The sequence below is a fragment of the Podarcis gaigeae genome (assembly GCF_964106915.1).
Source record: "Podarcis gaigeae genome assembly, chromosome: 3".
Lineage (NCBI taxonomy): Eukaryota > Metazoa > Chordata > Lepidosauria > Squamata > Lacertidae > Podarcis > Podarcis gaigeae.
In genome coordinates this window covers 26647426-26661587 of record NC_139680.1, presented here as the reverse complement: position 1 = coordinate 26661587, position 14162 = coordinate 26647426, and the positions used below count along the sequence as shown (strand labels likewise).

Below are 14162 nucleotides of genomic sequence, written 5' to 3'. Positions count from 1 at the left end.
GCCACAGAGACTTTGCAATTGCTGTTTCCCATGTTGCTTGCAGCACGTTGGAACTGTATTCAGGCTGCCTTCTCCCAACAATTGCTAAGACAAGGCAGTAGCAAGGATAAAACCTAATCAAGTGCAATAATCATATCATTACTGAAGCTTGTCTTGGCTGCTAAGAGAAGGCACTTCCTGTGGGAATAGCTGTTAGTTCTGTGCCACATGCAAACACACCACTTGTAGCTGCATTTTCCAAGGCCAGTCAGAGCCTTTTCACCTCCCGAGACAAAAGCCACTGTCGTAACCAGTCCCTTCCTCCAACACAGTGGAGAAGAGTACTGCCATGATGTTACTAGTCTTATGTATTGGGTACAGGCCCTGGAACCAATATGGTGCCATGAATGTGTCTTGTCTTCCTGAATTTTGGAATGCTCAGGACAGATAAAACGAACTACAGTGGTACCTCAGGTTAAGAACTTAATTCGTTCTGAAGGTCCGTTCTTAACCTGAAACTGTTCTTAACCTGAGGTACCACTTTAGCTAATGGGGCCTCCCGCTGCCGCCGCCGCACGATTTCTGTTCTCATCCTGAGGTAAAGTTTTTAACCTGAGGTACTATTTATGGGTTAGCGGAGTCTGTAACCTGAAGCGTCTGTAACCTGAGGTACCACTGCACAGTCAAAATTGTGAAACTTATTCCCACATGAGGCAACGGCGGCCACAAACTCAAAACGGCTTTAAAAGAGGACTAGACCAATTCCTGACGTTAAGGCTATCAAGTGGCTACTAACCACAATGGCTTTGCTCTGCCTTCACAGTTGGAAGGCAGTAATGTTTCTGAATACCAGTTGCTAGAAATCTCAGGGTGAGGGTTCTTGTTCTCGGGTCAAACTTTCAGGTTTCCCAAAGGCATCTGGTTGGCTGCTGCGGGAACAGGATGCTGGACTAGATGGGCCACTGACAGGTTCCAGCAGGCCCTTGGGTCTCCATTTGTTTTTGGACTACAACTCCCATCATCCCTAGCTAGCAGGATTAGTGGTCAGGGATGATGGGAACTGCAGTCCAAAAACAGCTGGAGACCCAAAGTTTGAGAAACCCTGTTCTATACTATAATAAAGGTGTGCTCCCCACAGTGCAATTTGCATGGGTTTAAAAACCAATAAGCAATGCTGAAGCCCCCAGGTCTTCACAAGCTTTAACCTAGAATAGATAGATCCCTTTGTGTACTCGGAGGGTGTACTACTATAATGGCAATTGCCCAGAAAACGTTTTAAAAGGCCCCAGCGTATTCATATATCCCTAGCACTAACTGCTCTAGGACCTCTGGACTGGAGCCTAAGGCTCTTGCTATGGCCATCTAAAAATAGAGACACAAAACTATTGTGGAAAACTACTATTTGACCCTTTAATAAACCACACTGGGCCATTAAAATGATGCCCCACCCATTCCCATTTCTCCTTATCTTGAAAGAGCACAGTAGGGGGAAAACCTCCCTTATGCACCAAGAAACTCCCAGAAGCAACTGATTATAGCAGCTCATATTCCACAGCCAAATTATAGTAGGCTATTATCAACAGGAGCTACTGTCCTGTCAGCTGTTTGGAGACTCTCCTGAGTGGTATTCATTGATCACAGTAGAGACTTACGTAAGAAAAAGGCCTTATTATACATGTTCTCGTGATGAACAAGGTTTCCAGTAGTTCATCTCTCAGAGTAGATGGATTAATAGTAATGATATTCTGGAAGGCTTTGAACTGCTAAGATAAAACTGAGGTGCCTTTGGTTTTGCGATACCCCCCGCAAGGGGCTTAAGTCCCAAGTCTCCATCTGTCTTGTTTGGGGTCAGCACAGAACGTCCAAGGTATAGCAGCCAGTGAAATGGAAGAGGAAAAGACACCTTAGTACTCTTTAATTTCTCACTACCCCTCAGGAAATCTTTGAATCAGGTCCATTGCTTGTTGGCCCAAGAAAGCTATTACGGTATATGCCCATGTGGATTCATGCAGATCGGTTGAATCGTATCTGCAGCAATGTGGAATTAGAAAAAGGATGTTACAATAAATAGAAACAGCTTCTGAAAGCAAGTAAAAACTCTTCCTTACCATCGTTATTTGTCTGGTAGCTGGTGGTTGCAAGTCTGGTCAAAGACATGGTCCTCAATTAGGAATCAAAAACAGTGGCACCTCGGGTTACATACACTTCAGGTTACAGACTCCGCTAACCCAGAAATAGTGCTTCAGGTTAAGAACTTTGCTTCATGATGAGAACAGAAATTGTGCTCTGGCGGCGCGGCAGCAGCAGGAGGCCCCATTAGCTAAAGTGGTGCTTCAGGTTAAGAACGGACCTCCAGAACGAATTAAGTACTTAACCCGAGGTACCACTGTAGCATGAATACTTGTTAACCATATGCATCAGCTGAGTGGAAGCATTCGCTTGGGAGCTACTGTATTTTCCAGCAATTAGTTTCAAATACACAGGAACTCTGAGCCAAGCTGGAAAGCAACAATTTCCCTTTATTCATATAAGTAGTTCCTAAAGAATCAGAAGACACTCACAACCAACCAATAAATCTGTTTGATGTGCAGAATGTGACTGGGTTATTTCAGTCCCCACCCCACCCCTTTGAAGACTCTTGTTACATACAAATTGCCAGTGCATTGATCTCTCTGCCCATAAACGGTGCAATAGTAGTGAGACAAAAATATTTTTTTAAAAAATGTAGAGGGAACCAAATAAACAGCTTGGCATTTTCAAAGTAATGCATATTATATTTTTAAAATGGATATACCTTGGATAAGTTTAAGAAACTTAAGAGAATATCTGGGTGACACTCAACCAAGAAAAATGAGCGAGTCTACTCACAAGTATGAGTACAGTCAAGTATCACATTTTGTTTGAAGGAGTGTCTCATTCCAGGTGGACTAGTTTTATCCCTCAAGAGAGGGATAAAAAACAACTTTTATTATTAACAACCCTTATTATTAACCACCCAAAGGTGAGGTAGAGTTGATACCTCTATTTAAAGCCTAACAAGTTGAAATAAAATTGTTACAGGTTCAGGACATATTTCAACACAACCACCTTCAAAGAAAAGAATCTTCAGTAGGGCGTATTAACTGTTAATGTGAGAACTAAGAGGTAGCTGGAGCTTACACGCAACTCTTCCACCAATCACTTGAACCTATCATGAAGTAATACTTTTGTCAATCCTGTGCATTTCAACCCCTCTTTATAATGTACACTATCCAAACAGCACCGACTGATAATTCTGAAATGCAGAATTTGCACGGGATGTCATTATAAAGTTGCTCAAACCACCCATGTGCCAAGAATCCAATTGCTTTCCTGCAGATTCTTGATTTTGTGCCTAAAGATTTTATTTTAAAAAGGGTAAGGTCAGGGCACAGCTATGTAATGGACTCTAGGGTTCTGCAGAACAGCAGCATTCCCAGAAGACTCATTAAAAACTTGGGCAGATAATTGACTTCCCACAGCGCCACCATGAACCTTCACAGCAGATTTTAAGACTATGAATATTTGCAGCAGGTAATACTACAACCATCCAAGTAGGAAGATAACCCTTTACCCCATCTGATCACAAAACAAGGAGTTTTACAGACTGAGAGACTGTCCATGATATATTCTTTTGCAACATGTTTTTTATTCAAAGATTTATCTCGACGGTTCCCACTGAAGAAGTCTAAAAAAACACCAGCCAGCTGGGTTGGAAGAGTTTCTTTTGGCAGCGATTCTGGGAAAGATGACAAGTTCATGTTGCATGCATCTTTCCTACTCCAATTCAGATACCCAGGATCTGAAATTCTTTGATCACCCAGTGCAGAGAGCAGGAGAAAACATGGCCAGCTAACCCTATTAGAACAATTAGCAGAACCCAAGTTGAAGTTCAAAGTCCTCTCACATTCTTAATAGAACATTCCTGGAAAGAATATAGCAGAAGCTTCACAAGGGGAGTAGATTGGCCAGTTTTGGATAGCTCTATGGTAAGTTTTGCTGTAACCTATGTAAATTCATGTCCAATATAAGTAGAGTATTTAGTAAAGGCCTGAGAAAAGTGTGATAGGGTAGCTACAGAGCTGAGAGTTTAGGAAGATCCTATATACAGAAAAGGGTGCCTGGGAATTTTAGAGAGATGCAAATCCTCCATATTGACAATCCAACATAAATCTTAGTGTCCGAAGTATTCCTGTCTTACTAAGCATATGTCAGTGAATGGTAATGACCTTGAGATAATTCACAATCCAATTTATTATGTGGGTGTCTAAAGACTTAAGAGACTGCTGATATTCACCACAATTTTGAAGACACTAAACCCACAGGACAGCTCCTTGGATCATAGCCTGCTAATTCTATGTGCCAGGAGGGGTTTGTCTTGCCCTTTTTAAATAGTAATTCCCCCCACGCACACACAGCAACTTGCTTTCGATTCTAACCTGCCTTTCAAAAGTAGTTTGTGATACAATACAGAGGTCCAACGTTAAAATAGAAAGCATAAAAAACCACATTGGTGTGCGCAACTTTTTGGATGAGCCTTTGGATAGCAGCCACCATTTTGTAATCTGGTGAACCGGGTTTGTGTCCCCACTCCTCCACATGCAGCTGCTGGGTGACCTTGGGCTAGTCACAATTCTCTAAAGTCTCCCAACCCCACCCACCTCACGGAGTGTCTGTTGTGCGGGAGGAAGGGAAAAGAGATTGTAAGCCGCTTTGAGACTCCTTAGGGTAGTGATAAAGCGGGATATCAGATCCAAACTCCTCTTCTTCTACAAAAGTGTGTAGAACAGAATGTTGATATATCCCATTCTACTAGAATTACTTCAGAATTAATTACATCTAGCCATAGATGAGATCTATGTTATATTGTTTTGACATTTATGGGATGCAGAATATATCCGAAGAGGCTATAGACTTCACTCTTTTAAAAGGCAATTTTCATTACTATAAAGAGACATTCCCCCTACATGAACTACATTCATGGATCATCTTAAACATGTCTATTTCAAGTCTCATTGAGTTCAATGGGGCATATTACCAGGTATGTGGGTACAGGATCAATTGAAGTAATAGTGCCACTGTATTCTGCTCTGGTCAGACCCCACCTGGAGTACTGTGTCCAGTTCTGGGCACCACAGTTCAAGAAGGACACTGACAAACTGGAACGTGTCCAGAGGAGGGCAACCAAAATGGTCAAAGGCCTGGAAACGATGCCTTATGAGGAACGGCTAAGGGAGCTGGGCATGTTTAGCCTGGAGAAGAGGAGGTTAAGGGGTGATATGATAGCCATGTTCAAATATATAAAAGGATGTCACATAGAGGAGGGAGAAAGGTTGTTTTCTGCTGCTCCAGAGAAGCGGACACGAAGCAATGGTTCCAAACTACAAGAAAGAAGATTCCACCTAAACATTAGGAAGAACTTCCTGACAGTAAGAGCTGTTTGACAGTGGAATTTGCTGCCAAGGAGTGTGGTGGAGTCTCCTTCTTTGGAGGTCTTTAAGCAGAGGCTTGACAACCATGTCAGGAGTGCTTTGATGGTGTTTCCTGCTTGGCAGGGGGTTGGACTCGATGGCCCTTGCGGTCTCTTCCAACTCTATGATTCTATGATTCTAGGACTGCAGCCTCAAATTCATTACAGCATCAGTTCAATAGTTAAAACCTAAAGCTATTTGCCATTCCGAACTGTAAAAATGGCTCACAGGTCAACATTCTTCTGTGAAGTTTGTGTAGCAAAACCGGCTCAGGTCAGTATCAAAGTTTATCAGCAATCATGTGATGCAGTGAATAAGGTAAGACAGTTCAACTCTACCCTAGGTACCCAGAATTCTCCCTTTACCCAAGCCATGGAAGCAGAAATATTGTTAGTATTGCTGAACAATTCGCTTACTGTTAAAATGCCAAAATGACTAAAAATCAGTAAACATTTAAATATACATTGGCATCCTGCTGTATATCAAAAATACAGTCAGGCAGGTCTAAGGTCTACAGATCAAGACATGCTCAATGTCGTTTCATACAGAAACACTGGATCAGAAACTGTTCTGGTTCCTTTTTCTATCAAAAAAGCCAGGGATCAAGGGTCTTAAAGGTTATGCCAGAATTCTTTTTCAGTTACCTACCTGGGGCAGTAGTAAGATTGTTGTGTGGGACATTAAACCTTCTACAACCAAACCCTAGCAGAGACTCCCATTCTCCCCAAATGCTTTTTTTCCCTTTCTTTCTCTCCAAATGTTTTAATAAAAACACATTACTTTTATGATATATGAACAACTGAACTGTTTTATTCAATCATTTGTTGTACTTTACAGCTGAAATTCTGGAAACTCGAAGACGACATCTTTGCCTGTGAGTTTCTTGTAGACACCAGAAAATGTTTCTACCTGCAAAGGGAAGGAACAGAAGTCATAAAAGTGGTAAACAGAAAACTATCGTTTTCTACAGACGCAATAGTTCATGTACAAATATACACAGCGAGTTTCAAAACGGTGCTGTACATGGCTTTACTTCTTAGAAAATGTTTATTCTTTGAATTTCTATCCCATTCCTCCTCCCAAAAGAGCTCACGAAGCCATACAAAAGACATGGCACTGCCATATGTAATTTTGGAGGTGAAGTCCCTCTTCCATACCGTACTGTGAAATGGAACTGTGTCACTCCACTTGTATAGAAGCACAGCATTTTAAACTCCAGACAAAATTATGAGAAAATCTGAACAATGCCTGTGTTGATAAATAAGTGGACCAGCATCACTCTGCCATTTGTGTTCCATCGTTCATCGTAAATGGCTCCATCTTGTGATGCCAGGTGCACACACCAACACTATTTTTTCTACTAACAATCAGGTAGTACAGATGTGCCAGCATGCCGGTTGTTAAAACTGCAAATTCTCATGCGGTACTGCAGTCTACTACAGAGTCAGCAAGGACAGCGCTGAACACCCAAGAAAAGCTGCACATTTCCCCAAGTTTTTGCTTCCTGTTTAAAGATACTGCTGGTGGAAAACCTGGCTCGTTTGAGCACCCCAAGGGGATGGGCTGTCAAACAGCTTGAACACAGATTAATCACAGCAGCCGGAATAGCAGTAATCTTTGCCAGTTTCAAAAAGGGACGCAGGTGGCGCTGTGGGTTAAACAACAGAGCCTAGGACTTGCCGATCAGAAGGTCGGCGGTTCGAATCCCCACGACGGGGTGAGCTCCCATTGCTCGGTCCCTGCTCCTGGCAACCTAGCAGTTCGAAAGCACGTCAAAGTGCAAGTAGATAAATAGGTACCGCTCCGGCGGGAAGGTAAACGGTGTTTCTGTGCGCTGCTCTGGTTCGCCAGAAGCGGCTTAGTCATGCTGGCCACATGACCTGGAAGCTGTATGCTGGCTCCCTTGACCAATAAAGCGAGATGAGCACCACAACCCCAGAGTTGGTCATGACTGGACCTAATGTCAAGGGTCCCTTTACCTTTACCTTGCCAGTTTCAACTCTGCTTGCTTCGTGAAGTGCTTGGGTCCAAACCCCTGCAATGCAGGAATCCTGCCCACAAGCCATCCCTGGGTGGGCTCAAACTCACCAACCTTCTGGTTAGCAGGTAGACACACTGACCCACCGCGCCACAGAGATGCCCTTTCTTACCTTGTGTTCAACATTGTTCTGTTGCGCTTTGTCTAAGTGAACCTTTATGAGCCGGCTGCCATCCAGTTTTACGCGGATTCTCTTGCCCACAATTTCACTTGGAAAAACCAGATCTTCAAGAATGGCATCGTGCACCGCAGTGAGTGTACGGCTAAACAGAAATATTATGTACAATTAAAATGCTTTTACGAATGCCAACTTTCCCTTCATCTGCACCACAGAGAATCATTAGAGAAGCAGAAAGACTGGATACTTCTGTGGACTGGATACTAACACAGTAGGTAGCATGTAAGCACCCACAGGATGAATTCTTGTACCCTCGCCCAATCCCAGGGGTACAGCAGACAGATCTGGTGACTAAACCTTATGAAATGCCAGTAATAAGGTAGTGAACAAAATCTTGCAGCATTTAGGTTTTAGGTATAAAATAAATAAATATGGAGCTACCTTATACTGAGGCTAACCACTGCCCCACCTAGTCCAGGAGGCTAGGAATTTCTACACACAAAACATGTCATCTACCACTGAGCTATGGGTCTACCCAAGATTAATGCCTGGCAAGGATCAGAGACCCACAAGTGTCAGATTAATACAGTCTTCTCCCTTGAGTCTTCAAGGTTTAAAATGCGCACTCATGGCAAACGGAAAGGAATGGATTAAGGCATGATTATTACACATATAATATAAATTTGAGATTACCTCCTGGGACGCTTTTGCTTGTTTTTTGTGCGGCTTTTTCTTGTTGGCTTCGGCAAAATTCTTCTCTGTTAAAAGACGATAGCATGACATATATCAGCACATTTCTCTCATGTTTAGGAATGGAATTAACAAACCAGATTTAAGGTAAAGAATACCAGAGCCAACCAGATACCCATGGGAAGCTCACAAGCAGGTCTTGAACATAATAGTGCTCTCCCTACCCACTGGTATTCAGAGGAATACTGCCTCCAACACTGATAGGAACAAATTCATGGAAGACAATTCTAAAAACATACGACTATGACTCTTGTGATCTAGTTCCTGTGTGATGCTATGCTGCATATACAGAGCTGGAAGTAGGAGTCAGTTCAAGACTTGTGTCCAAGTATGTACAAGGCTGCAGTGTTCTGATTCAATTTAGCACACCTTTCACAGACAAATAATTGTTCTACCTCCATTAACACTTCCCCCCCGCAACCCAGCATTTTGTAGAAAGTTATGACAAGCTGCCACCTACCTGAGCAATGAACACCACATGCTTTCCACTGAATTTTTTCTCCAACTCACGAACTAGCCGCACTTGAATCTTCTGAAAAGATTTCAGCTGAGGGACTGGCACGAATATGATGATTGCTTTCCTACCGCCACCCACTTCAATTTCCTAAGCAAGAACAGAACTGGGAATGAACATGGTTTAAGTTTTTAAATACCATCCAGCGTTTGCAGGATTACTTCCAGTCATGAAACACTGATCTTCTTTAGACCACTGGTCTATCTAGCTCAGTTATGATCTGCTCTTGACTAGCAGTGGGTCACAGCAGAAGTGCTTGCAGCTTGGTCATTCGGCTGGAGATACCACAGACTGAACCTTGGAGTTTCTGCATGCAAGGCATGGGCTCTACCACTACATTATGCCCCCTCTTGGCTAAATTACCAAAGGTGGATGTGAGGATGAGATGGGGAGGAAAACCATGTAAGCCACACCTTGAGATCCTTAGAAGATAAAGATGGTATATAAAAGAAAGAAAAAAAAATAGAAAAAAAATAAAAGGATCAATAATGAAATCTTAATTTTTTTGGAAAAACTCTTTGGCTCTTAAGGCAACAACCTAAGAAGCACTTCTAAGTATCACCATTTTGCAGTAGACCTAAGGCCAGACTAATAGTAGAAACAAACACCACTAAGTGTGTTTTACAGTTTCCACACCACATTTATCAAGTTCAATATTAAATGCATTATTTAGCCATCATTACAGATTCCTCATCTGAGAGAAAACTGATATATATATCAACTAGGAAAGCACACCTGAAAACCTCCAAGTGTTTTAAGCGCTTGTCCAACAAACTACAGTGGTACCTCGGGTTACAAACACCTCGGATGTTGTACAAACTCCAACAAAAAGTTAGATCAACATCCACTTGACCTATTAGCCGCCAACAGTAGCAAGTACTAGATAATTCAGAGGAAGCCACAGGATACAGAAGTATCAAACCCAGTGTAGCCTATTCCAGAATCCTTTAAGGCAGCCTTTACCACAACCCTACACATCTTTACTTTTATACAAGAAAGCATGTAGGATGGAAGCCCAATTTACCTGTTTAAGAAAAATATAATTGCTCAGTTCCAGATATAATCTCCAGTGATTCTCAAAACTGGAACATAACCAATGATTGTGTGCATTTTTAGTATACATCACCAAAGGAAAAATAACAGTGTAATGTGATATAGCCAACGGATGGAAAAACAACACAGCTCACTGAACTCATGAGAGCCTGGCCATGACTTCATGAAATAGCCATTATTTCAGATTCCTCATCTGAGAAAAAGCTGATAATAGTTTATAATGCACATGACCAGGCCTCTGTAAAGTATTTTTAAATTCCTAACTTTTGAATGGCATGTTGATTTTCCATATCTGTTTTCTGCGAGCAGCACAGCTTCCCTAATTTCTGCAAACACAACTACTACAGTGCACGTTTCCATGAACCGAATGAATGAATGAATACAGCTCATCCTGAACACATCCAATTAGTTTGATCACTTGTGTCCTGCATGGTTTGTCTTCACAGCAACTGTAAAAGCTGGGAAGTTATAGGAATATACAGGATGCCACCCACACCAGCCTTTTCAGTCGGGGGGGGGGGGGAAAGCTTCATGTCCAACACTGTGGAATAGGACTATACATCATGGCCCCTTACGGAGCTAAGCTCCCATACGCCACCTGGGCAGAGCCATGCGAGAGCCACCTCAATGGATGCCCATGTTGGATTCTGAGACAACAAGAAGTTACACATCTGTCCGCTAAAGACATTTCCAGGCAGAAAAATGCTGTAGAACTTAACCACCATTGCAATTATCACTTTAAATACCAACATGGTAGCTTATATACACCAAGCATCCTATAAAGTAAGCCCACACCATTGAGAAACACTGTTTTTTAAGCTACCTTTGCTGCTGTGATGTTCAATTCTCTCAGCTGAGCCTTTAAGTCAGAATTCATCTCCAATTCCAGGAGAGCCTTGAGGGAGGAAAGTTAAAAGGAAAGTTAACAAATATCTTCAACAAACCAATTCTAAAATAACTATAGTTGTTTTTGGCTGTAAAATATGTTTTGAGGGAGAAATCACTGAATACCTATGTTCCTTTGACTTCTCTCAAAGTCATATTCAACAAGTTGATGTAGCAGGATCTGCAACAACTACCTCAGTTACATATCAAATACATATAGTTCAAATGTTCCCATAAACATTGGTCAACAATAGAGGAGTTTGCAAACAAACAGCTTACAAAGATACTCTGGTTGTAGCTGCTGAATGTTAATTAGCACAACATCTATACTAAAATATAGAGCTATGACATCATATTGGAGCCTCCAGATTCCAACCCTCACATGTTCTGTAAGCAGTACAGCCTTTATTACCAGCTGAAAGGAGCACTTACCTGGGAGATGCCAGACTCAAATTCATCTGGCTTTTCGCCATTGGGCTTCACAATCTTTGCGCTGGAACTGAACATGGCCTTTCTGCATTTCAAAGGAAACAATCAATATCTCAATGTACTGCTTTAAAGAATGATTTCCACCTATTACAATGACATCAAATTAGGGAAAGCCTTGATGGTGGAAGAAGCCAATTCTAAAGGCTGGCTCAGTCATATTACTTAAGAAAAAAGCAGTGAAAGATGTAGTCTTAGTACACATTTTAAAATGTTGTATGCACCCTTAGCAGAAGTACCACAAAGAGGAGTGTAGTGGTTAAAAGTATTTACTATGAGCAAAATAACACGCTTGTTTAAGTTTAGCCAGGATCTTATTAGAGGTCTGTGGGGAGGACATAATCACAGAACTGCAGGCCCCACATCTACAATATGGGCTCCTTAACAGCAGTGTATATTACAAGGACTTTTTCTCAATTACTAAGATATGAAACACTCAACTAAAATGCAAGATTAATACGATGCGGAACAGCAGCAACATGCATTTTCCAGCTACCACAGAACCCTTACAAAGAGACTCTAGAGAAGCACACGAGAACCCCAGTCTTAAGCATCTTATTAAAGCTTTATCAAAGGGCCACAGTCATAGAACCAGGGACCTGGAGAGTTGGAAGGGACCCGGTTGGGTCCTCTAGTCCACCCCCCTGCAATGTGGGAATCTTAACTAAAGCATCCGTGACACATGGCCATCCAACGTCTGCTAGAAAACCTCCAAGGAAGGAGAGTCCTTCTGAGAGTCTGTTTCATTGCCAAACAGCTCTTACCATCAGCAAGTTCTACCTGATGTAAGCAAGCTATCCGGAATTGCTAAGTGGCAAGGCAGAGCTACCATCTGAAACAGGTTTTGGGAACTTGCAGCCCAGCAGCTTCCAGACACCTAGGCCAATGCTGGGAGCCATAGTCCATTAACACCTAGGGGGACACAGGCTCCTCATCTTAAATAGGATTCATGCAGGACCACGTCTGAACAACTTCCACAGATACACACACACAACAGGCAAAAGTCTCCCTCCCCTGCAATATTGGGGAGATATGACAACTGTGGGGCAAAAGCTTCCTGCTTTGCATCCCTCTCTTATTCGAGCAGGGCATACTGGGAGCTTACGGGCCATGTGCTGCTACCCTTGGAGGTTGCGGGGGGGGGGCGAAAGGGAGGTAGAACTGGCCTCCGCACCCCTCCCCCGGGAAAGCTAAAGCACGGAAGACAGTCCTGCCTAGTGGTTAAAGCTACTGATAAGACTTCATAGAGTGCCCCAAGCAGTGTGCTCGGTGCAACACTCGGCGAAAGCCAGGCGCACATGGAAGAGCCGGGGACACTCCAGCAGCCAAGAGAAAGAGAATTGGGGGTCATTTCCCCCTCCCTTCCACCGTCCCCTGCCCCATCCCCGAAATGGGTCTCCTTCGCCGTGCCAGGAAGCCATCGGGCATTAAGGGGCGGCGAATCGGACGCATCTCTGGACACTTGGGCCAGGCGCGAGGGCTTCCATCGCCCCGGAGTAATATCACCGGAGCCCCCGCGGGAAAAAGCCCCCACGCAGCCCAGCAGGCCCCGGCTGGCCGTGCCTACCTCTCTCAGCGCCGGCCTAAGGAAGAGGAAGAGTTCTCGCGAGAGCACCACAGATTCTCTGCCGGGAAGGGCCGCAACACCGCCCACTTCTCGTCCCGGGGAGCTTGGGATTGAAAGGGTACTTCCGCCCTTCTGAAGCTTCCCGGCGGGAGGGACCTCCTGGCAGAGGATAAAGCGCTGCTTTCACCAAACGGCAATACTGTGCTGTATTGAAGAGCACTTTTGGGGAACTGGGAGTATGTGGTTGTGTAAACTTTCCATGCCTTTCCTTCTTCCAAGTTGTAAATCCACCAAGGGAACAAATACGCACGCATTAATGGGTGTTTTAAAAAGAAAGCGATCCAATGTTGTCTAGTCGGAAGTTGCCTGCTTGAGCCTATACCTGTAAGAATACGGTTTGATTTTTTGCTCAGTAAGAGGTAGAATTGAGCAATCTGTTTCAAAACACCGCTTTAGGCTTCGCAAATATGATTTATGATCCGTTGTACTGTACAAGCAAACAGTTACAGATAGGTAGCCGTGTTGGTCTGCCATAGTCAAAACAAAAAAAATTCCTTCCAGTAGCACCTTAAAGACCAACTAAGTCAGTTCTTGGTACGAGCTTTCGTGTGCATGCACACTTCTTCAGATACAAGCAAAATTAGAGCTGCATAGGGTATTTGGTCTTGGGAGAAAAGCAATGACAAACCTAGACAGCATCTTAAAAAGCAGAGACATCACCTTGCCAACAAAGGTCCGTATAGTTAAAGCCATGGTTTTCCCAGTAGTGATGTATGGAAGTGAGAGCTGGACCATAAAGAAGGCTGATCGCCAAAGAATTGATGCTTTTGAATTATGATGCCGGAGGAGACTCTTGAGAGTCCCATGGACTGCAAGAAGATCAAACCTCTCCATTCTGAAGGAAATCAGCCCTGAGTGCTCACTGGAAGGACAGATCGTGAAGCTGAGGCTCCAGTACTTTGGCCACCTCATGAGAAGAGAAGACTCCCTGGAAAAGACCCTGATGTTGGGAAAGATGGAGGGCACAAGGAGAAGGCGACGACAGAGGACGAGAAGGAGTGTGGTGGAGTCTCCTTCTTTGGAGGTCTTTAAGCAGAGGCTTGACAACCATATGTCAGGAGTGCTCTGATGGTGTTTCCTGCTTGGCAGGGGGTTGGACTCGATGGCCCTTGTGGTCTCTTCCAACTCTATGATTCTATGAGATGGTTGGATAGTGTTCTCGAAGCTACAAACATCAGTTTGACCAAACTGCGGGAGGCAGTGGAAGACAGGAGTGCCTGGCG

At 43.5% G+C, this 14162-nt stretch overlaps 1 protein-coding gene across 1 annotated transcript; it reads right to left on the bottom strand.

Annotated features, from left to right (window-relative positions):
• Positions 1-6248: 6248 nt before the first annotated feature.
• RPS7 (ribosomal protein S7) lies at positions 6249-12966 on the bottom strand. The gene is made up of 7 exons (XM_083730887.1): positions 12880-12966; positions 11259-11340; positions 10765-10836; positions 8835-8978; positions 8318-8382; positions 7619-7769; positions 6249-6377 (listed from the first exon to the last, which is right to left on the bottom strand). The coding sequence occupies exons 2-7, from the start codon at positions 11331-11333 to the stop codon at positions 6300-6302; spliced, it is 585 nt and encodes a 194-aa protein (XP_083587013.1). The 5' UTR covers positions 11334-11340; positions 12880-12966; the 3' UTR covers positions 6249-6299.
• Between the last annotated feature and the right edge of the window lie 1196 nt (positions 12967-14162).

Excerpts from the sequence above, each read along its gene's own strand:
- RPS7 (XM_083730887.1), bottom strand. The coding sequence starts at position 11,333 with ATGTTCAGTTCCAGCGCAAAGATTGTGAAGCCCAATGGCGAAAAGCCA. Across the intron at positions 8,979-10,764 it reads TGAACATCACAGCAGCAAAG|GAAATTGAAGTGGGTGGCGG; the intron begins GTAGCTTAAAAA and ends GTTCTTGCTTAG. Across the intron at positions 8,383-8,834 it reads ATGTGGTGTTCATTGCTCAG|AGAAGAATTTTGCCGAAGCC; the intron begins GTAGGTGGCAGC and ends GTCTTTTAACAG.